Source organism: Tachypleus tridentatus, chromosome 4 (genome assembly GCF_004210375.1).
Source record: "Tachypleus tridentatus isolate NWPU-2018 chromosome 4, ASM421037v1, whole genome shotgun sequence".
Taxonomy (NCBI): Eukaryota; Metazoa; Arthropoda; class Merostomata; order Xiphosura; family Limulidae; genus Tachypleus; species Tachypleus tridentatus.
The window spans coordinates 40,639,493-40,664,524 of record NC_134828.1 but is presented as its reverse complement, the minus strand read 5'-3'; the positions used below and the strand labels follow the sequence as shown (position 1 = coordinate 40,664,524).

General features: G+C 32.8%; 1 protein-coding gene across 1 annotated transcript in view; it reads right to left on the bottom strand.

The window, feature by feature from the left end:
* LOC143248917 (nose resistant to fluoxetine protein 6-like) overlaps window positions 1-25,032 on the bottom strand; it is a 72,931-nt gene that overhangs the window by 21,044 nt on the left and 26,855 nt on the right. Inside the window, exon 7 of the mRNA XM_076497908.1 lies at window positions 10,369-10,462. Within this exon, the coding sequence (XP_076354023.1) occupies window positions 10,369-10,462 (94 nt within the window). The remainder of the gene's footprint in view (window positions 1-10,368; window positions 10,463-25,032) is intronic.

The following is a 25,032-nucleotide window of genomic DNA, read 5'->3' as shown; positions in this document are numbered from 1 at the left end:
ATACTAGTGTAATGTCTCTATGTGTATCACTCAAGAGAAATATTGTTAATGGCTATACTAGTGTAATGTCTCTATGTGTATCACTCAAGAAGAAATATTGTTAATGGCTATACTAGTGTAATGTCTCTATGTGTATCATTCAAGAGAAATATTGTTAATGGCTATACTAGTGTAATGTCTCTATGTGTATCACTCAAGAGAAATATTGTTAATGGCTATACTAGTGTAATGTCTCTATGTGTATCATTCAAAAGAAATATTGTTAATGGCTATACTAGTGTAATGTCTCTATGTGTATCATTCAAAAGAAATATTGTTAATGGCTAATACTAGTGTAATGTCTCTATGTGTATCATTCAAGAGAAATATTGTTAATGGCTATACTAGTGTAATGTCTCTATGTGTATCATTCAAGAGAAATATTGTTAATGGCTATACTAGTGTAATGTCTCTATGTGTATCATTCAAGAGAAATATTGTTAATGGCTATACTAGTGTAATGTCTCTATGTGTATCACTCAAGAGAAATATTGTTAATGGCTATACTAGTGTAATGTCTCTATGTGTATCATTCAAGAGAAATATTGTTAATGGCTATACTAGTGTAATGTCTCTATGTGTATCATTCAAGAGAAATATTGTTAATGGCTATACTAGTGTAATGTCTCTATGTGTATCACTCAAGAGAAATATTGTTAATGGCTATACTAGTGTAATGTCTCTATGTGTATCACTCAAGAGAAATATTGTTAATGGCTATACTAGTGTAATGTCTCTATGTGTATCATTCAAGAGAAATATTGTTAATGGCTATACTAGTGTAATGTCTCTATGTGTATCATTCAAGAGAAATATTGTTAATGGCTATACTAGTGTAATGTCTCTATGTGTATCATTCAAGAGAAATATTGTTAATGGCTATACTAGTGTAATGTCTCTATGTGTATCACTCAAGAGAAATATTGTTAATGGCTATACTAGTGTAATGTCTCTATGTGTATCATTCATTGTTAAGAAATATTGTTAATGGCTATACTAGTGTAATGTCTCTATGTGTATCATTCAAGAGAAATATTGTTAATGGCTATACTAGTGTAATGTCTCTATGTGTATCATTCAAGAGAAATATTGTTAATGGCTATACTAGTGTAATGTCTCTATGTGTATTATTCAAGAGAAATATTGTTAATGGCTATACTAGTGTAATGTCTCTATGTGTATTATTCAAGAGAAATATTGTTAATGGCTATACTAGTGTAATGTCTCTATGTGTATTATTCAAGAGAAATATTGTTAATGGCTATACTAGTGTAATGTCTCTATGTGTATTATTCAAGAGAAATATTGTTAATGGCTATACTAGTGTAATGTCTCTATGTGTATCATTCAAAAGAAATATTGTTAATGGCTATACTAGTGTAATGTCTCTATGTGTATCATTCAAGAGAAATATTGTTAATGGCTATACTAGTGTAATGTCTCTATGTGTATTATTCAAGAGAAATATTGTTAATGGCTATACTAGTGTAATGTCTCTATGTGTATCATTCAAAAGAAATATTGTTAATGGCTATACTAGTGTAATGTCTCTATGTGTATCATTCAAGAGAAATATTGTTAATGGCTATACTAGTGTAATGTCTCTATGTGTATCATCTCAAGAGAAATATTGTTAATGGCTATACTAGTGTAATGTCTCTATGTGTATCATTCAAGAGAAATATTGTTAATGGCTATACTAGTGTAATGTCTCTATGTGTATCACTCAAGAGAAATATTGTTAATGGCTATACTAGTGTAATGTCTCTATGTGTATCATTCAAAAGAAATATTGTTAATGGCTATACTAGTGTAATGTCTCTATGTGTATCACTCAAGAGAAATATTGTTAATGGCTATACTAGTGTAATGTCTCTATGTGTATCACTCAAGAGAAATATTGTTAATGGCTATACTAGTGTAATGTCTCTATGTGTATCATTCAAAAGAAATATTGTTAATGGCTATACTAGTGTAATGTCTCTATGTGTATCACTCAAGAGAAATATTGTTAATGGCTATACTAGTGTAATGTCTCTATGTGTATCACTCAAGAGAAATATTGTTAATGGCTATACTAGTGTAATGTCTCTATGTGTATCACTCAAGAGAAATATTGTTAATGGCTATACTAGTGTAATGTCTCTATGTGTATCACTCAAGAGAAATATTGTTAATGGCTATACTAGTGTAATGTCTCTATGTGTATCACTCAAGAGAAATATTGTTAATGGCTATACTAGTGTAATGTCTCTATGTGTATCACTCAAGAGAAATATTGTTAATGGCTATACTAGTGTAATGTCTCTATGTGTATCATTCAAAAGAAATATTGTTAATGGCTATACTAGTGTAATGTCTCTCACTCAAGAGAAATATGTGTGTATCATCACTCAAGAGAAATATTGTTAATGGCTATACTAGTGTAATGTCTCTATGTGTATCATTCAAGAGAAATATTGTTAATGGCTATACTAGTGTAATGTCTCTATGTGTATCACTCAAGAGAAATATTGTTAATGGCTATACTAGTGTAATGTCTCTATGTGTATCACTCAAGAGAAATATTGTTAATGGCTATACTAGTGTAATGTCTCTATGTGTATCACTCAAGAGAAATATTGTTAATGGCTATACTAGTGTAATGTCTCTATGTGTATCACTCAAGAGAAATATTGTTAATGGCTATACTAGTGTAATGTCTCTATGTGTATCACTCAAGAGAAATATTGTTAATGGCTATACTAGTGTAATGTCTCTATGTGTATCACTCAAAGAGAAATATTGTTAATGGCTATACTAGTGTAATGTCTCTATGTGTATCACTATGTGTATCAAGAGAAATATTGTTAATGGCTATACTAGTGTAATGTCTCTATGTGTATCACTCAAGAGAAATATTGTTAATGGCTATACTAGTGTAATGTCTCTATGTGTATCACTCAAGAGAAATATTGTTAATGGCTATACTAGTGTAATGTCTCTATGTGTATCACTCAAGAGAAATATTGTTAATGGCTATACTAGTGTAATGTCTCTATGTGTATCACTCAAAGAGAAATATTGTTAATGGCTATACTAGTGTAATGTCTCTATGTGTATCACTCAAGAGAAATATTGTTAATGGCTATACTAGTGTAATGTCTCTATGTGTATCACTCAAGAGAAATATTGTTAATGGCTATACTAGTGTAATGTCTCTATGTGTATCACTCAAGAGAAATATTGTTAATGGCTATACTAGTGTAATGTCTCTATGTGTATCACTCAAGAGAAATATTGTTAATGGCTATACTAGTGTAATGTCTCTATGTGTATCATTCAAGAGAAATATTGTTAATGGCTATACTAGTGTAATGTCTCTATGTGTATCATTCAAAAGAAATATTGTTAATGGCTATACTAGTGTAATGTCTCTATGTGTATCATTCAAGAGAAATATTGTTAATGGCTATACTAGTGTAATGTCTCTATGTGTATCACTCAAGAGAAATATTGTTAATGGCTATACTAGTGTAATGTCTCTATGTGTATCATTCAAGAGAAATATTGTTAATGGCTATACTAGTGTAATGTCTCTATGTGTATTATTCAAGAGAAATATTGTTAATGGCTATACTAGTGTAATGTCTCTATGTGTATTATTCAAGAGAAATATTGTTAATGGCTATACTAGTGTAATGTCTCTATGTGTATTATTCAAGAGAAATATTGTTAATGGCTATACTAGTGTAATGTCTCTATGTGTATCATTCAAGAGAAATATTGTTAATGGCTATACTAGTGTAATGTCTCTATGTGTATCACTCAAGAGAAATATTGTTAATGGCTATACTAGTGTAATGTCTCTATGTGTATCATTCAAGAGAAATATTGTTAATGGCTATACTAGTGTAATGTCTCTATGTGTATCATTCAAGAGAAATATTGTTAATGGCTATACTAGTGTAATGTCTCTATGTGTATCACTCAAGAGAAATATTGTTAATGGCTATACTAGTGTAATGTCTCTATGTGTATCATTCAAGAGAAATATTGTTAATGGCTATACTAGTGTAATGTCTCTATGTGTATCATTCAAGAGAAATATTGTTAATGGCTATACTAGTGTAATGTCTCTATGTGTATCACTCAAGAGAAATATTGTTAATGGCTATACTAGTGTAATGTCTCTATGTGTATCACTCAAGAGAAATATTGTTAATGGCTATACTAGTGTAATGTCTCTATGTGTATCATTCAAGAGAAATATTGTTAATGGCTATACTAGTGTAATGTCTCTATGTGTATTATTCAAGAGAAATATTGTTAATGGCTATACTAGTGTAATGTCTCTATGTGTATCATTCAAGAGAAATATTGTTAATGGCTATACTAGTGTAATGTCTCTATGTGTATCATTCAAAAGAAATATTGTTAATGGCTATACTAGTGTAATGTCTCTATGTGTATCATTCAAAAGAAAAGAAATATTGTTAATGGCTATACTAGTGTAATGTCTCTATGTGTATCACTCAAGAGAAATATTGTTAATGGCTATACTAGTGTAATGTCTCTATGTGTATCATTCAAGAGAAATATTGTTAATGGCTATACTAGTGTAATGTCTCTACATTCAAAGAAATATTGTTAATGGCTATACTAGTGTAATGTCTCTATGTGTATCATTCAAGAGAAATATTGTTAATGGCTATACTAGTGTAATGTCTCTATGTGTATCACTCAAGAGAAATATTGTTAATGGCTATACTAGTGTAATGTCTCTATGTGTATCATTCAAGAGAAATATTGTTAATGGCTATACTAGTGTAATGTCTCTATGTGTATCACTCAAGAGAAATATTGTTAATGGCTATACTAGTGTAATGTCTCTATGTGTATCATTCAAGAGAAATATTGTTAATGGCTATACTAGTGTAATGTCTCTATGTGTATCATTCAAGAGAAATATTGTTAATGGCTATACTAGTGTAATGTCTCTATGTGTATCATTCAAGAGAAATATTGTTAATGGCTATACTAGTGTAATGTCTCTATGTGTATCACTCAAGAGAAATATTGTTAATGGCTATACTAGTGTAATGTCTCTATGTGTATCACTCAAGAGAAATATTGTTAATGGCTATACTAGTGTAATGTCTCACTCAAGAGAAATATTGTTAATGGCTATACTAGTGTAATCTATGTGTATCACTCAAGAGAAATATTGTTAATGGCTATACTAGTGTAATGTCTCTATGTGTATCATTCAAGAGAAATATTGTTAATGGCTATACTAGTGTAATGTCTCTATGTGTATCACTCAAGAGAAATATTGTTAATGGCTATACTAGTGTAATGTCTCTATGTGTATCACTCAAGAGAAATATTGTTAATGGCTATACTAGTGTAATGTCTCTATGTGTATCACTCAAGAGAAATATTGTTAATGGCTATACTAGTGTAATGTCTCTATGTGCAAGAGAAATATTGTTAATGGCTATACTAGTGTAATGTCTCTATGTGTATCACTCAAGAGAAATATTGTTAATGGCTATACTAGTGTATATGTCTCTAGTGTGTATCACTCAAGAGAAATATTGTTAATGGCTATACTAGTGTAATGTCTCTATGTGTATCACTCAAGAGAAATATTGTTAATGGCTATACTAGTGTAATGTCTCTATGTGTATCACTCAAGAGAAATATTGTTAATGGCTATACTAGTGTAATGTCTCTATGTGTATCACTCAAGAGAAATATTGTTAATGGCTATACTAGTGTAATGTCTCTATGTGTATCACTCAAGAGAAATATTGTTAATGGCTATACTAGTGTAATGTCTCTATGTGTATCACTCAAGAGAAATATTGTTAATGGCTATACTAGTGTAATGTCTCTATGTGTATCACTCAAGAGAAATATTGTTAATGGCTATACTAGTGTAATGTCTCTATGTGTATCACTCAAGAGAAATATTGTTAATGGCTATACTAGTGTAATGTCTCTATGTGTATCACTCAAGAGAAATATTGTTAATGGCTATACTAGTGTAATGTCTCTATGTGTATCACTCAAGAGAAATATTGTTAATGGCTATACTAGTGTAATGTCTCTATGTGTATCACTCAAGAGAAATATTGTTAATGGCTATACTAGTGTAATGTCTCTATGTGTATCACTCAAGAGAAATATTGTTAATGGCTATACTAGTGTAATGTCTCTATGTGTATCACTCAAGAGAAATATTGTTAATGGCTATACTAGTGTAATGTCTCTATGTGTATCACTCAAGAGAAATATTGTTAATGGCTATACTAGTGTAATGTCTCTATGTGTATCACTCAAGAGAAATATTGTTAATGGCTATACTAGTGTAATGTCTCTATGTGTATCACTCAAGAGAAATATTGTTAATGGCTATACTAGTGTAATGTCTCTATGTGTATCACTCAAGAGAAATATTGTTAATGGCTATACTAGTGTAATGTCTCTATGTGTATCACTCAAGAGAAATATTGTTAATGGCTATACTAGTGTAATGTCTCTATGTGTATCACTCAAGAGAAATATTGTTAATGGCTATACTAGTGTAATGTCTCTATGTGTATCACTCAAGAGAAATATTGTTAATGGCTATACTAGTGTAATGTCTCTATGTGTAATCAAGAGAAATATTGTCTCTATGGCTATACTAGTGTGTATCACTCAAGAGAAATATTGTTAATGGCTATACTAGTGTAATGTCTCTATGTGTATCATTCAAGAGAAATATTGTTAATGGCTATACTAGTGTAATGTCTCTATGTGTATCACTCAAGAGAAATATTGTTAATGGCTATACTAGTGTAATGTCTCTATGTGTATTATTCAAGAGAAATATTGTTAATGGCTATACTAGTGTAATGTCTCTATGTGTATTATTCAAGAGAAATATTGTTAATGGCTATACTAGTGTAATGTCTCTATGTGTATCACTCAAGAGAAATATTGTTAATGGCTATACTAGTGTAATGTCTCTATGTGTATCACTCAAGAGAAATATTGTTAATGGCTATACTAGTGTAATGTCTCTATGTGTATCACTCAAGAGAAATATTGTTAATGGCTATACTAGTGTAATGTCTCTATGTGTATCACTCAAGAGAAATATTGTTAATGGCTATACTAGTGTAATGTCTCTATGTGTATCACTCAAGAGAAATATTGTTAATGGCTATACTAGTGTAATGTCTCTATGTGTATCATTCAAGAGAAATATTGTTAATGGCTATACTAGTGTAATGTCTCTATGTGTATCACTCAAGAGAAATATTGTTAATGGCTATACTAGTGTAATGTCTCTATGTGTATCACTCAAGAGAAATATTGTTAATGGCTATACTAGTGTAATGTCTCTATGTGTATCACTCAAGAGAAATATTGTTAATGGCTATACTAGTGTAATGTCTCTATGTGTATCACTCAAGAGAAATATTGTTAATGGCTATACTAGTGTAATGTCTCTATGTGTATCACTCAAGAGAAATATTGTTAATGGCTATACTAGTGTAATGTCTCTATGTGTATCACTCAAGAGAAATATTGTTAATGGCTATACTAGTGTAATGTCTCTATGTGTATCACTCTCAAGATTGTTAAATACTATTGTTAATGCTATCTAGTGTAATGTCTCTATGTAATGTATCACTCAAGAGAAATATTGTTAATGGCTATACTAGTGTAATGTCTCTATGTGTATCACTCAAGAGAAATATTGTTAATGTAATGCTATACTCAAGAGAAATATTGTTAATGGCTATACTAGTGTAATGTCTCTATGTGTATCACTCAAGAGAAATATTGTTAATGGCTATACTAGTGTAATGTCTCTATGTGTATCACTCAAGAGAAATATTGTTAATGGCTATACTAGTGTAATGTCTCTATGTGTATCACTCAAGAGAAATATTGTTAATGGCTATACTAGTGTAATGTCTCTATGTGTATCACTCAAGAGAAATATTGTTAATGGCTATACTAGTGTAATGTCTCTATGTGTATCACTCAAGAGAAATATTGTTAATGGCTATACTAGTGTAATGTCTCTATGTGTATCACTCAAGAGAAATATTGTTAATGGCTATACTAGTGTAATGTCTCTATGTGTATCACTCAAGAGAAATATTGTTAATGGCTATACTAGTGTAATGTCTCTATGTGTATCACTCAAGAGAAATATTGTTAATGGCTATACTAGTGTAATGTCTCTATGTGTATCACTCAAGAGAAATATTGTTAATGGCTATACTAGTGTAATGTCTCTATGTGTATCACTCAAGAGAAATATTGTTAATGGCTATACTAGTGTAATGTCTCTATGTGTATCATTCAAAAGAAATATTGTTAATGGCTATACTAGTGTAATGTCTCTATGTGTATCACTCAAGAGAAATATTGTTAATGGCTATACTAGTGTAATGTCTCTATGTGTATCACTCAAGAGAAATATTGTTAATGGCTATACTAGTGTAATGTCTCTATGTGTATCATTCAAGAGAAATATTGTTAATGGCTATACTAGTGTAATGTCTCTATGTGTATCATTCAAAAGAAATATTGTTAATGGCTATACTAGTGTAATGTCTCTATGTGTATCACTCAAGAGAAATATTGTTAATGGCTATACTAGTGTAATGTCTCTATGTGTATCACTCAAGAGAAATATTGTTAATGGCTATACTAGTGTAATGTCTCTATGTGTATCACTCAAGAGAAATATTGTTAATGGCTATACTAGTGTAATGTCTCTATGTGTATCACTCAAGAGAAATATTGTTAATGGCTATACTAGTGTAATGTCTCTATGTGTATCACTCAAGAGAAATATTGTTAATGGCTATACTAGTGTAATGTCTCTATGTGTATCACTCAAGAGAAATATTGTTAATGGCTATACTAGTGTAATGTCTCTATGTGTATCACTCAAAGAAATAGAAATATTGTAAATGTGTATCACTCAAAAGAAATATTGTAAATGGCTATACTAGTGTAATGTCTCTATGTGTATCACTAAAGAGAAATATTGTTAATGGCTATACTAGTGTAATGTCTCTATGTGTATCACTCAAGAGAAATATTGTTAATGGCTATACTAGTGTAATGTCTCTATGTGTATCACTCAAGAGAAATATTGTTAATGGCTATACTAGTGTAATGTCTCTATGTGTATCACTCAAGAGAAATATTGTTAATGGCTATACTAGTGTAATGTCTCTATGTGTATCACTCAAGAGAAATATTGTTAATGGCTATACTAGTGTAATGTCTCTATGTGTATCACTCAAGAGAAATATTGTTAATGGCTATACTAGTGTAATGTCTCTATGTGTATCACTCAAGAGAAATATTGTTAATGGCTATACTAGTGTAATGTCTCTATGTGTATCACTCAAGAGAAATATTGTTAATGGCTATACTAGTGTAATGTCTCTATGTGTATTATTCAAGAGAACTATTGTTAATGGCTATACTAGTGTAATGTCTCTGTGTATCATTCAAAAGAAATATTGTTAATGGCTATACTAGTGTAATGTCTCTATGTGTATCACTCAAGAGAAATATTGTTATATTTCAAACAATATTTTCTATATCCTGTTAAAGAACTACACAACTGCTAACAGTATTGAGTATTGTCACGTTAAATTTAATTCAAACGTTTTGTAATATAGTCCATACTTTAATACCATTGTATACTGATCAAAGAGTGAAATCGTTTAGAGAAACCGCCATTAGAGTAACAATTATTATGTGTATGTTGTTTTTTCAACAAAGAGCCACACAATGGGCTGTCGGTGCTCTGCCTGTCTACAGCGGGGAATGGAATCCCGAATTTCAGGATTTTATATTCAGAAACGTACCGCTGACACAATGTAGGACTATTATTTGGAACAACAACAACAAAAAAAAGATTTGATCTATTATAATTAAAATTTCAGACTAAACGTACTTCTCCAACAGACGCACAGAATATATTTTCATTAAAACCTATTAGTGGCAATTTTTGAAACTACATTCGTCTGAAGATAATACATTGTTTCAATTGAAAATAATGATAACACAAAAATTGAAACACCATTGAGTTACAATTGGTATTGGAAAAATAATAAAACAACACATTTATATTTGTTTTCGAGTTTTATGCTATTTTAATTAAATTACCAAATAATTTCATTCAACTTACTTTTAAAATGTGTGACAAAAAATATTAAAAATAATTTAATGCCAGAAATATTGATTACTAAAATGTTACTTTTGTTGTTTATTTATTTATTTTTGTAACGAAAGAAGTCATATATTGAAAATTCAAACCTCAAGAAAAAGAATGTATCAACAGAAACAGTGAAGTTTTCTACCGGAGCAAAAAGTGAGTTTTGAGCGAAGTCCAGAAATCCATGTAGTCTACCTACGTAAAATGACATCCAAGTACAAACAAATACACAAACAACACTTACTGTGTACTCTGATAAACATATATCTTATATCAAATCAAGTTGTTCTGTTCTGTACATAAAACTTTAAAAACCACATAATTTCAATTTGCTTTATAATAATGTTTACAAAATAGTACTTTAATTTTTCATGTTCGATCCTATTATAACACCAATAAAAAGCCTATATTGGGCCTTTTAGGAACAAAGTATTGGTAAGTGTTTACAGTTTTAAAAGCTGACATAAAAATATAAATTAATGAAATATATTGTCTTTGCCTTGCATGGCCAGGTAGTTAAGGCACTCGACTTGTAATGTGAGGGTCGCAGATTTGAATCCGCGTCACAACAAACATGCTCGTCCTTTCAGCCGTGTGGTGGGAGTTATATTGTGACAGTCAATTCCACTATTCATTGGTAAAACACTAGTCCAAAAGTTGGCGGTAAGTAGTATGACTAGTTGCCTTCCCTCTAGTCTTACCTTGCTAAATTAGTGACGGCTAGCGTATATAGCAACATTTTATAATTGCCTTAATAATAGAGACATTTATTATTATCATTCCAAAGCTCAGCTGCGCTTAGCTTTTCATTTTATTGAGTATGAGCTGTTTGTTTGTTTGGAATTTCGAGCAAAGCTACACGAGGGCTATCTACGCTAGCCATCCCCAATTTATCAGTGTAAGACTAGAAACGAGGCAGCTAGTCATTAGCACCCACCGCCAACTCTTGGGCTACTCTTTTACCAACGAATAGTGGGATTGACTGTCACAATATAACGCCCACCACACGGCTGAAAGGGCGAGCATGTTTAGTGTGACGGGGAATCAAACCCGCGACCCTCGGATTACGAGTCGAGCGCTTTAACCACCCGGCCATCCCAGGCCTGGTACGAGATGACAAAAACGAAAACTAAAATGCCAGCATTTGGAACTATTAAAGAAAACCAGCGTATTTCACTCAAGAAACGAAGACCCAAATTTTACATACCTAAAACAACTACAAGGTTATAGAAGAATACAAAACAGCTTTATAATACACGAAGAAACTTGTGAGAATAAAATAAATAAAGAGTTGTCTTGTCATAGTTTTTACCCGTTTAATTTTGTAATTAATTTGTATTATTATATATATGACTCTCTTGCATTTCCACTGAATGTGTGCAAAAAGAAAAACAATTTTTAGAGGTTCTTTTACCTGGGACAAGGCTACACAATGGTCTGACTGTACTTTGTCTACCATAAGGAATCGTACCTTGGCTTAATGCGTTGTAAGTTTGTGAACTTATCCCTGACCGACAAAGGTACTCAACTTTCAGAATTTAATTATAAATACAATATATATATTTTTTGATAATACAACCCTGAGTAACCTGTTTATGTGATCAATTGGTTAAACGTGCAGGGTTTAGAAGACTGCAAGTTTCAAACATAACAGTTTATGGTGTCAGGTCTTCTTTCTTTTATTTCACTTTCTAATAGTCTACCTTTATATATTAATGAAATAAAAGTTATTTTTGATCTGTTATTATATTTCTGAACAAAATATACTTAATAAGTGAATGCTACACATCTATCTTTACACATGTTAAGTATTATTTCAGTAAAACTACAGTTAAAATAGGAATGCTTTTCTCTGGCTAGCTGATGTACACGTTTAACACACAAGGAAGATATGGGGGAAGGAGGTACAGAACCGTTTGCGTGTATTTCAATATCGGTTTGTCTTCTTTCCATTGTATCTTCAAGAGCTTCATTTGACCGTGTCAGTTGTTATCCCTTCTTCAGTTATCCTAATATTTTCTAAACTTTCCTGATATTATTCTGTCATTCATCTGTTTTTCTTTCTCTTTGCTTAGCGACGATTACTTTCTTGTAGTGTTCCGGGTCATTTTGTTCATAATTTTAGTTTATAGGTAAGTTAACAGATGGCAGTAGTAGCGTCAAATTTAATTTAAAAGCTGAGGTATCTTGAAGTGTTAAACATTCCGTCTTTTAATTCGAGTGTTAACCAATGTCTTAAAATCTCCGATTTAATATATAATAATATTAAAAGAGCGTGCTCCAAATATGATCATCTATAAGAATGAGTTTACATGAAATCCCGCCTCAATTGGTATTTTAACGCAATACTTCCACTTGAAGTTCTGGCGCTCTACCCTTACATAGACAATACATAAATACACATATGCACTAGTGAAAGTACGCGACTTCGCTCGGGTTAATAGGATGATTTAGTCTAGATTACTCTTTGATTTCGTGCATCTGAACTCATTTTAGCATAAAAGTATAACCTATATTCGTTTGTTGCTTCTTTACATGATGCGGCCTGTTTATGAAAGTAATATTCCCTCTTACTTGTTCTCCGATTTTAAACTTAAATGATAAAACAAATAATAAAAAACAAACCTCTGTAATTACTGGAACATCTAAATTAGAAAACATTTTTTCTCAGTTTTGTAGTTTTTACATTCCATTTTATTCTTTTAGCATATTTTGTCCTGGCAAGGCCAAGTGGTTAAGGCACTCGACTCTAATCTGAAAGTCGTAGGTTCGCATCCCCATCACACCAAACATGTTCGCCTTTTCAGCCGTGAGGACGTTATAACGTTCCGATCAATCACACTATTCGTTGGTAAAAGAGTAGCCCAAGAGTTAGCAGGGGGTGGTGATCACTAGCTGCCTTCCCTCTGGTTTTACATTGCTAAACGGCCCGGCATGGCCAGGGGGGTTAAGGCGCTAGACTCGTCCCTAAAACATGTGCCCGGCAACGGTTAGTTGAAAACTCTCTCTTTGTTAAGTTAAAGATGACTTAAGAAGGTCGAAACGTCGTTCTCTGCTTTATTGGTAAAAATGTTAATACCCATACCAGCCGTTCTGAGATACATTTTTATTTCAAGGGGGTTTCTCGTCATCAAGAATGTATTCTATGGTTCATTATCATTTTGAAACATTTTAAATCCTTCGATTTACCGCAAAGATACTATTATGTAAAGTTGTTTCATAATCTTGTTTCGGTTTTTCATCTTAGATGAGTATTACAGAAATGAGAACTGATACAAAATTGTGTGAAACCTTGCACATGAGTCATTAGATGAATGAGTAATCATGTGCATTAGAGGTTAGATGACGGATTACCGGATGCCTGGTTAACCTGCAATTAACTGAACTATTTTACAGTATTTTACCACAATGATTTGTAACTTCTGAACTGCACATTGGAATATAAAATACATATTATAAGATCAACTTTTTCAGGAGCGTTCCAATAAAACAACAAATCAGGTGTTAAGGGCGCTCGACTCGACACTTACAGCATCTCTTTCAAATGACGTTTTATTTGTTAATATCATTTATTTATGTACATTTGGACCTGAAGAAAGTCCCGGGAGAAAAACTGATGGCACTGTCATTATCAATTTCTGATAGGATATTCCAAAAGATGGGTTTGACATCTTTGTTTTTACCCTCTGTGACTTTTGTGGAATGTAAAATAAATATAGTAGATCAAGAAGCATAACCAGCTGTACAATTTATGCTGCACTAACAATGGCACAGCATATCTAGATGCCAAAGAAATAGCTGATGATATGCTAAAATTTGTTTATTTTTCAGAGGTATTTGGTGTTTGTGATAAGTACACAATTCAAACACTTGCAGTAAATTCATGTGTAGGAATCTGACAAAAAATAAGATGAAAACTATCATAAAGAAAACAGTTCATTAAAATACTATTCAAAAGTTGGTTTGTCTGAATGTAATAGTTATCACTCAAGCAACGCTATCTCTATTATAACTATAACCAAGAACTAGTCATTACAGTAAATTTTATAGGTTATATGCGTTAACTGCAAGTCTATAGCTATTTGAGGAAGTCCCATTGCTACAGTATTTGAAGACATCGTATACATTTGCCATCCATATAATAATCAGCATTTCTGAAATATATGCTCGGTATTTACTTTTCCTTTATGGCTAATCACTTCGTGGTGGACAAAGCACAGATAGCCCATTATGTAGCTTTGAGCTTAATTCAAAACAAACAAACATGAAGCAAACTTTATTATAAATGTATTAAATTCAACACACAGTTCAAAAACAAAATTAATCAAAAAATTCCGTCCATGAATCAAAACAAAAAATCAGTATACTAAAATGCCTTATAAACAGGATTTTGCCACACTGACTACATAGATGAAAAAATCAACTGTATAAAGCAATTCTTCATTAACATCAACAAATTTCCACGCAACCAACAGAACAAAAACCTTAAATTCAACTCGAAAACAAAATTGTCACTAATACATCAAATAACAACACAACATTTCATTGTAGCCTACCATTTATCCCTGACTTCACCTAAAAATTATCAACACTTGAAGAAATCTTGTCATCAAAAATAAATTTCCTGTTTACTTTAACTTCACTCAAAAATCTATCCATAAACTAAAATCATTACAAAGTAAAAGTTATATAGAATCACAAATACTATTTATAAAATAGCAAGCAGTAACTGTTCAAAAACTTACATCAGAAAAACCGAAAGAAAATTCGAAACCAGATTCACCGAAGATAACAAAGTCTTCTGAAAACACCATAGTATATCTATAAAAACCTGTAATTTAAAAACAAACCAAACATCGATAAAGGCAGGATAAATGTAGCTATCTCAGTTGAACGAAACAACCAACTAACCCTAAACCAACACCCTGGGGTACCAAGGTGTGAAGCAATCCCTGGTCATGTGACCTCTTTGTTCCTTATATATAACCATGCGTTTCTATGAGCTACTTGTACCTGAGAATGAAATAATATTGTAGAAACGTTTTCTTCATAACCCGGTCAAGCCGTCTCCAAATTTTTATTCTTTACAGTATTTTTGCAGACAAACAAATGGCAGACATCGTGATTATTATGCTGGTCATGGATCATTGCCTAAGCTGTACAAACTTGTGTGGGTCACTGAATCTAACGTGTCTTGACAAACTTTAGCATTGTTCATTTCTTACTATGACTCCTGATATATATATTTATATAACCATTCATATTTAAATGAAGAGGAGAAACCGCATGAGTCCTCCCCTTGATTCAAGTAATTTGTCCTGAATAAGATGATTTTTTAAACCTCACATATTTTTTTACTACAGAATCTGACAAATACTGGTAGCTACTCACTCATACTGAAACACCCTGAAAGACTTTCTGAAGAAAATCACGAGACGTTTGAAGCATTACTAACTTGTCCTTTCAGATATATCTTTCTAAATGTGAATTTCTTTTACTGTTACAGCTGATAGCTGTTGTATCATATTCACTTGTACTGAAAATATCCTTGATAACGAGAAATCCACTTGAAAGAAAAATGTATCTCAGAAGTGTTAATACCCATACCAGCCGTTCTGAGATACATTTTGTACTGAAAATAGGTCAAGAAACGTCTTGGCTTAGAAATGTGACTATAACTTCAGTTTTGCTGAAGTGAATGTATCTTAATTCATGTGTCCCAACAGCTGAATAATTTGTAAAATGTTAATTTTGTAGTCTAGACAATAAAGCACAGCCAAATTTTGGAATCAAAATATCTAATAAAATTCAAAACTGAAATATAATCGTGTAGCGATTTGTTATTTTATACTACAACAGGTTCTAACACATAATCTTATATTATGTGTAACAAAATGCTTGAATGCATTAACACAAAAAATTACTTTCTCTCTTAACTTCGAAGTTATTTATAGAAATTATATAAACATATGTAAGTAAAATGCACAAAACTTTGCACTTTATGAAATTGAGAATAAACTTCTCTCCAGCGAAGCTATTAAATGTTAAAATACATGTAAAATATTCATTATATAAAGAACCTAAATTTCAGTATATTTGCCTTCTTTCAACACCTTCATAAACCTAAGGGCCCGGCATGGCTAGGTGGTTACGGCAATCGACTCGTAATCTGAGGGAGGCGAGCAGGTTCGAGTCCCCGTCGCATCAAACATGCCCACCTTTTCAGCCGTGACGGCGTTATAACGCGACGGTCAATCCACAATTCGTTGGTAAAAGAGTAGCCAAAGAGTTGGCGGTGAGTGGTGATGACTAGCTGCCTTCTCTCTAGTCTTACACTGCTAAATTAGGGACGGCTAGCGCAGATAGCCCTCGTGTAGTTTTGTGCGAAGTTCAAAGTAAACCTTCATAAACCTTAGTATCAATGTAGTTCTACCTAAGCGTAGAGTTGAGGCCCGTCGATGTTTGTATAGTTTAATGAAATCGAACGCCAGGTGCCAAAGGACTGTCATACTGAATCACAAAGACTTCACTTATACAGATAATCAAATTTATAATACTTCGTATACATAAATAAATAAAATATTTGTTTGATTTTGAATTTCGTGCAAAGCTACACGAAGGCTATCTGCACTAGCCATCCATAATTTAGCAGTGTAAGATTGGAGGAAAGGCAGCTAGTCGTCACCACCCACCGCCAACTCTTGGGCTACTATTTGTATCGATCTTTATATTACAGGCCGAACGCCCAAACCTGGTGGCCATGCCGGGCAGAAATATCTCAATACACAAGTATATAAGAGCCTCCTATTTTGACACAGAGCATATTATAACTTATAATATTACTGAATCTTTATAACTGTCATCATGAACATCTCCCGAATAACAACGTTAAAATCGAAGATTAGATTCCTAGCGGTAAATAGAGTGCACATAGCTCATTATGTAACTTTGCATAAAATAAAACAACAAAACCAACTCAAAATAAATAATTTGTAATATATAATGTATGGCAGTTTCGTTCACTGCATGGGAACATATTTACTACATAACCTTAATGCTAAAAGTTATAAAAAGTTTACAGTTGAGAAATTATGCCCTTCAAATGTTATATATGGTTTTTGAATACCTTAGGTGATTTTTGGATTCCTCAGTAAAAAGAGCATATTTTAAATTATAAAGTTATGATACCCAGGCCTAGATAATAACACCTTCCAAGCCTTTTAATAGGTGGTTACCTTAACCACAACATTTTGATAAACCTGACAATGACATGGTAATGAAAACAAAAGATGTTTAAACATGCGTACGTGTGATACTTTAAGACCCTTCACAACCATCCAGGTTTGGTTTAGTTTTGACAAACGCTAGATATTAGCAGTCTCTTCTTCCGAACAAATGATTTTGTTAGCAGGTCAGTTGTCAAATTTTCCTTTGCATGATGATGCCAGACACTTAGTTCACAAATCGCTTAATGACTGCATTTAAAAAGTGTGGTAGGATAATCATTCCCCATCATTTCAAAAGTCCTGACCTAACAATCTATGACTTTTATTCATTTGTTCCCTTTCACAGTATAAGAGTAACAATTCCAAGCAGGACTGTGACTTTTGTTCTTCGTTCACTTCAAAACAAATTGTATCCATAAAACATGCCCGTATAACCACAATTGCATTTTACCAAACCTAGGCTTGCTTTTGTGGCTGTATCAGTGTATGTCTTTTATGTACTTGTTTTGTTCATTTATTGTTAAGCACAAAGTTATACAATGGGTTATCTGTGCCTAGAGGTTGCAAATTGTTAAAGATTGCTATTGCAAATGTTAAACGTTCTGATGTATAAAATTGTATAAAGTCCAAATATCCCGAGTAAAATAAAAGTAATTTGCGCCTTCTTTGTTTATCATTACTGGCGAAGATTCCCGCGCCACCTACCTCATCGTTTCATTAACTTAAGATATGGCACGACGCGTGTATATGCAAGACATTTGACATGCAAATCTATATGGTATAAATATTTTTCGAAATTAACCTCTTCTTCTCAGATCCTTCTCGTTAGTGTAACTGTCTTCAATATATTGTGGCTAGATGGTTAGGGCCCTCAACTCATAATCCGAAGGTCGTATGTTCGAATCCCTGTCACACCAAACATGATCGCTCTTTCAGCTGTAGGGGCGTTATAATGTGTCGGCCAATCCCACTATTCTTGGTAAAAGAGTAGCCTGAGAGTTGGCGGTGGGTGGTGATGACTAGCTGTCTTCCCTTTAGTCTTACACTGCTAAATTAGGGATGGCTAGCGCAAACAGCCCTCGTGTAGCTTTGCACGAAGTTCCAAAATGGACTATCAAACAGATAGACTTCTAGGCCTGTATAGATATGAACCATACTCTACAACCACTGAAAGTTTCATAGAATTAAAGTATGAGAAGTAGGTACTAAGACAGTAGCATGGAAGGAGAGAATTGAAGGTCAGTATTGTAAAAATGTGGAAAAGTCAAAGTAAGAGGTTTTATAATTCTTTTGGAACATATTCAAGAACCTCCACAAATTTCCTGGTGATCAATGGGAGGAACGTTGGAATACTTTTGTTGAGACGGATTTAAACCGCTTTATAGTATAGACATAGTAAGGAGTAGTCTTAGTTTTTCTCTGGGGTTGGGTTGTTGTTTTTCGCACATTAAAGTTGCCTGCTTCGTTTCTGAAACGTAATCCACTCTTTAGGTCAAAAAGTCTCAATCTGGAAATGGAAAATAAGCAATTTTATACTGCAGCTTATTCAATGTGAAACATATTTTGTAGTGGTTGTTCTGTATACATGGATGTTTTTGTAGTGGTTGTTCTGTATACATGGATGTTTTTGTAGTGGTTGTTCTGTATACTGTACATGGATGTTTTGTAGTGGTTGTTCTGTATACATGGATGTTTTTTGTAGTGGTTGTTCTGTATACATGGATGTTTTTGTAGTGGTTGTTCTGTATACATGGATGTTTTTGTAGTGGTTGTTCTGTATACATGGATGTTTTTGTAGTGGTTGTTCTGTATACATGGATGTTTTTGTAGTGGTTGTTCTGTATACATGGATGTTTTTGTAGTGGTTGTTCTGTATACATGGATGTTTTTGTAGTGGTTGTTCTGTATACATGGATGTTTTTGTAGTGGTTGTTCTGTATACATGGATGTTTTTGTAGTGGTTGTTCTGTATACATGGATGTTTTTGTAGTGGTTGTTCTGTATACATGGATGTTTTTGTAGTGGTTGTTCTGTATACATGGATGTCTTTTTGTAGTGGTTGTTCTGTATACATGGATGTTTTTTGTAGTGGTTGTTCTGTATACACGGATGTTTTTTGTAGTGGTTGTTCTGTATACATGGATGTTTTTTGTAGTGGTTGTTCTGTATACATGGATGTTTTTTGTGCAGTGGTTGTTCTGTATACATGGATGTTTTTTGTAGTGGTTGTTCTGTATACATGGATGTTTTTTGTAGTGGTTGTTCCTGTATACATGGATGTTTTTTGTAGTGGTTGTTCTGTATACATGGATGTTTTTTGTAGTGGTTGTTCTGTATACATGGATGTTTATTGTTTTGTAGTGGTTGTTCTGTATACATGGATGTTTTTTGTAGTGGTTGTTCTGTATACATGGATGTTTTTTGTAGTGGTTGTTCTGTATACATGGATGTTTTTTGTAGTGGTTGTTCTGTATACATGGATGTTTTTTGTAGTGGTTGTTCTGTATACATGGATGTTTTTTGTAGTGGTTGTTCTGTATACATGGATGTTTTTGTAGTGGTTGTTCTGTATACATGGATGTTTTTGTAGTGGTTGTTCTGTATACATGGATGTTTTTGTAGTGGTTGTTCTGTATACATGGATGTTTTTGTAGTGGTTGTTCTGTATACATGGATGTTTTTGTAGTGGTTGTTCTGTATACATGGATGTTTTTGTAGTGGTTGTTCTGTATACATGGATGTTTTTGTAGTGGTTGTTCTGTATACATGGATGTTTTGTAGTGGTTGTTCTGTATACATGGATGTTTTTAATACAAATCTAAATAAGAATATTTTAAAGCATACTTATTCTTTAAACTGTTTTTACGGTTCATGTCATTGGATGGATAATTCTGGATTATTTGGTCAAAATTGTGCAAAGCTCAATCCTTTCAACAAAAAGGAAAGCAGTTTATTTCTGCGAACGTAACGTACAAGCTCTATAGGCTACATTAGTTGATATGCCTAACTTAACATGTATAATTGAACCCTATTGCGCATTCTGCCCTATCAGGTGTGTGTTTTCTTATAGCAAAGCTACATTGGGCTATCTGCTGAGCATACCGAGGGAAATCGGACCCCTGATTTTAGCGTTGTAAATCCCTATACTTACTGCTGTACTAGCGGGGGGCTGTCCTATAGGTAATAAACGTGTCTTTGTTGCTAAATATACGTATAAATGCTTCAGCTTTGAGGTGCATACTCTTACTTGCAGATCACAGTTTAATAAACCATGTAATTATGTTTACAGATTCCTCAATTGAACGATGTTACTTTCACGTAAAATATTCATTTGTAAAGAACCAAAATATATTTCACAAAAACATTTATTCTGCAGAACAGGCATATTTAGGTAAAAAATGCAAAGAAAACATTTTTTCCGCCGTATTTTTATGAGTTGAGTATTATTAATAAAGTCACTATTCATAATTAATAAAAATTACTGGTAAAGTTTTGGCTTTAGTGTGTATTTGTGTGTTCTTTTTTATAGCAAAGCCACATCAGGCTATCTGCTGAGCTCACCGAGGGGAATCGAACCCCTGATTTTTGGGTTGTAAATCGTAGACTACCGCTGTACTAGCGGGGGCCTGGCTTCAGTGTATTGCGTCTGTCTGTTGCTAGAGTTGGCCATATTTTAGCTTCTATACGTTATCCGACTCTGTTAACAAATAGTTCATAAAACCAGAGGTCTACCACGTATACACTGTCTAAAATACCTTTTGAAACAACAAATATACCAGACAAAGATGAACAGCAAACACCACAATCACTAAACCATTAATTAAAATACGTTAAACAAAGCGTAACCACGATTCTGATTGGAAATTAAAAAAAATTATCGTACATGCTATCTGTAAACTTGAATTTCATCAAATATGTTCAGTGGATATCTTTTACATGGATTATGGTATAAAGATGAGGTGACATCTCCTTTGCCATCATTTGCTCTCTGATTACCGGGCAAGTTTTCTCCAATTAAATGGTCGAGAGAACCCACTGGTGGATCTGTTCTTGATGATCCCTGGATATGATCTCGACAAGAACCATGAGATCTTCAGCAAGTAGACTTACTACTGGGAAAGTTTTCTCTGAAGCTAACCAGTTGGTCCTGCTCTCAGCAACATACTTCAAACGATAATCATGGTAGATGACCTATGATTTGGAATTCCTGTTCTTCTTGAGTACACGTGCCTTATCATTTATTCTTTTCAATACAATATGTTTTCAACAACATCTTAACTTTGGAGCTCATTCTGTTTTGCAGCAGGGATTGTACAGCCATGATATCTCCACGATGAAATATTGTCTTATCATCATAGCAACCTTACATCTTATCTCTAGCTCATTTAAATCTTCCTTCATGTATAGTATCAATTAGTTTATTTTCACATATTTTGTAAGATTCTATTGAGTGATTACTCTCAAAACGTGAGTTCAAAATGCCCAATAACACTTTTCTTCCAAACATCAGTGGCATCAATGTGTTGCCTGTAGCTTCATGTATTTCTATTTAATAACTCATGAATGGCAGTGGAAAATCTTGATCCAATTGTTTGCTCTGTTCAGCCAGATAAATGGCTAATTGATTTAAAAAGTTATGGTTGTATATCTCCATCACTTCATCAGAAGGTGGATAAATGGTTGTTGTTCATGTCTTATTTTTCCAGGGATTTGACACACTTCCATAAAGAAAGCTGATTCAAAGTTCAATCCTTGAACTGAATGAGCTTGCATATGAAACCAAAATGTTAAAAACAAATCATTGACAAGTTTCCTTGTTAGAGTTTCTGCCTCCTAGTTAGCCATTCGGTGAAACAGTCCATCACCACCATGATGTATTTGTTATCACTTCTACTCTATAGTAGGGTACTACATTTACAGCAATTTGCTAAAGTGGTACTCCAAGAAAATACTGTCGAACTTGTTGTTCATTTTTTAATAGTTTGCTCACAGCATAATTCACATTATTTACACTAATTGTCTGCATGTTTCTGGCATTCAACTCAATAGAAACAACCTTTTATTAACTGTGGTTTCTTCTTAACGCCTAAGTGTAAATCTTTTAAAATAATATAGAGATGATGATGTGTATTTGATTTAGTTACTGCGTAAATAACAATTTAGTAGTCATAGCTTCTGTTCACTAGTGTTGTCCAATTTATGACATGAAAACTCTTCTTATAAGCATAATGAATTCCACTGAGCTCAGTACACATTAGTCTTTGTATTGTATGCACCAACTATTTGCCACGAGGGTCGTTGTGTACGATTTTTGATTCGCTACATAATTGACCTCACAGTCTTTTAATTTAGTCTTTTATTACATCACTTGTGCAGTACCTATTTTATACTTTATTGTTTTGTACTTTAAGTTTATTGTCTTTACTCTTCTTTTATAATTTTTTACATTCTTTATTAACAGAGACTTTGGGACAATACTTAAGCATCTTCATCGTTTTTTTCAAAGAAAATCGCTGTGTTGAAGTTGCAATCCTGAAGGTTCTGGAGATATCCTGCTATCTAACCTTCTAAATCGTGAAAATTCCACAGCCACTTCAACATTACATAATCTCTCTGAAGCGGAAACCGTTACCCTTGTAAGTAATGATGGAAATAACTCTGGGTTCAAATAACACTTAGCAGCTCTTTCTGAGATATAAAATACTCCTTTTTTTTCAGTATTCACTATCTTGCTGTAGTAGGTGATCACGTTTTTTCTCTCCACACTGCTTGTGATGTCACTGCTCTTACTGCAAAATCAGTGGCATCTGCATTTAATATGAATGAATATTGAGGTTTGAGAATATTAATATGGTATTAGTGTTAATTCTTTCTTCAGTTTGTTGGATGCTTTTTACAAATCATCAAACCAAACAATTGTTTGGGTTTTTAAATAACTTGCATAAATGATAAGTTGTGTCACAGGATTACTTTACAAGACGAGGATAATAATAGCACAGTCCAAAAAATAATTTTATTTCATATAAGTTTTATGATGTAGGCTAATTCTGAACAGATTCAGTCACAGTTGATTCTGTATACACACCAATTCCACCAACAATGTATCTCAGGAAATACACCTGTTAAAGAAACATTTTGTATTTTGGGGGTTCAGTTTATTGTTTCTCTTTTCTCAACTGATTTAATACTTTCTTTAGGCCATCAAAAGCATCGTCAAAGATCTACATGGATGACATAACCACCCATTAGAAGATCTTTGATGATGCTTTTGATGGCCTAAAGAAAGTATTAAGTCAGTTAAGAAGAAAGAAACATTCCAGGATATTTCAGAGAAAATACATTTTATTAGTCATTAAAATTTAAAAGATGTATTTCTTATCTTAAATAGTAACAAAATAAGTTACAGCAAATTCATTTCCTAAAGTAAATATTGTCTTTTCTCTATTTGTTTTGTTGAGTTCCAGGTACCAATATTTACTTTTGGATCCAATGTTGAAAACAATTTTGATACATGTAAAATGTATAGAGTATAGTCAATCCTTAGAATAGGTTGACGTCCATTTTCTAACTTCATTCACTTACGAAGTTTCAGTAGTTCATGCAGAACTTTGTGAATCAATTTGTTTTTCTTCACCGTACAAATGGTTATGCATAATGACTGGTACTTGAGTATATTATTCTTTGTTCTTTCATGGGTTCTACTTCTTTGCAAGCGGAAGTTGTCTCGCTGACTGAGAAATATCTCAAGTATGAGCTTTATGAGATATTGTATTTGTCCAGTTATAAGGTTCACTAGAGAAGATACCTTGTTATCCCAATAGTTAGTCAAGTAATCTAGAGCATTAATAATCTGTAAGACCTTTACAGCTCTGGTCATACAGCATTTGTAAGTGAGGAGGTAAACTGTCTTTCTATGTTAGGATTTGACAGACAACCTATATCTTATCTCGAATATGACTGCTTCTGATGTTCTTTGATGTGCAAGTACCACTTCCACATCTTCCAAGATTGCAGTGTTCCATCTAGGACTGACTCAGATTTCATTGTTTGTTGTATTCATAGCTTTAATAATGACATCGTTATCCTTCAGATCCACGAGAGTTCTTCCAACACATAATCCCTCGGTAAATGATGCAGTGTATGGTACTGAATAATTGCTAGATATAAATTTTTCCAAGTAAATGCTGGTATGAGTGTTTCCCTTCTTAGTAATACAATAACTGCCCTTATTGTCACTGGAAGTCCAGCATTTACTGTTGTAATTGTAATTCTGAATAAACTAATTTCTTGTTCACAGACTGTGAAATTATCTAAAGTAAGTCTAACCCTACAACCATATTTCTGTGAAGTATAATCTCATCATGCACTTTTCCTTGATGCCAATTACCAACACATCATGTGTTGTAGAGAACGTTTCAACAGTGAAGGTGACTTACAGTTTTCCTTTTTCTAGAATATTATTTTCACTTGCTACTTGCATCAATCTGTCATATTTCCTCATCTCTGGAGGATATTACCCACTGTTCATTACCATATTAG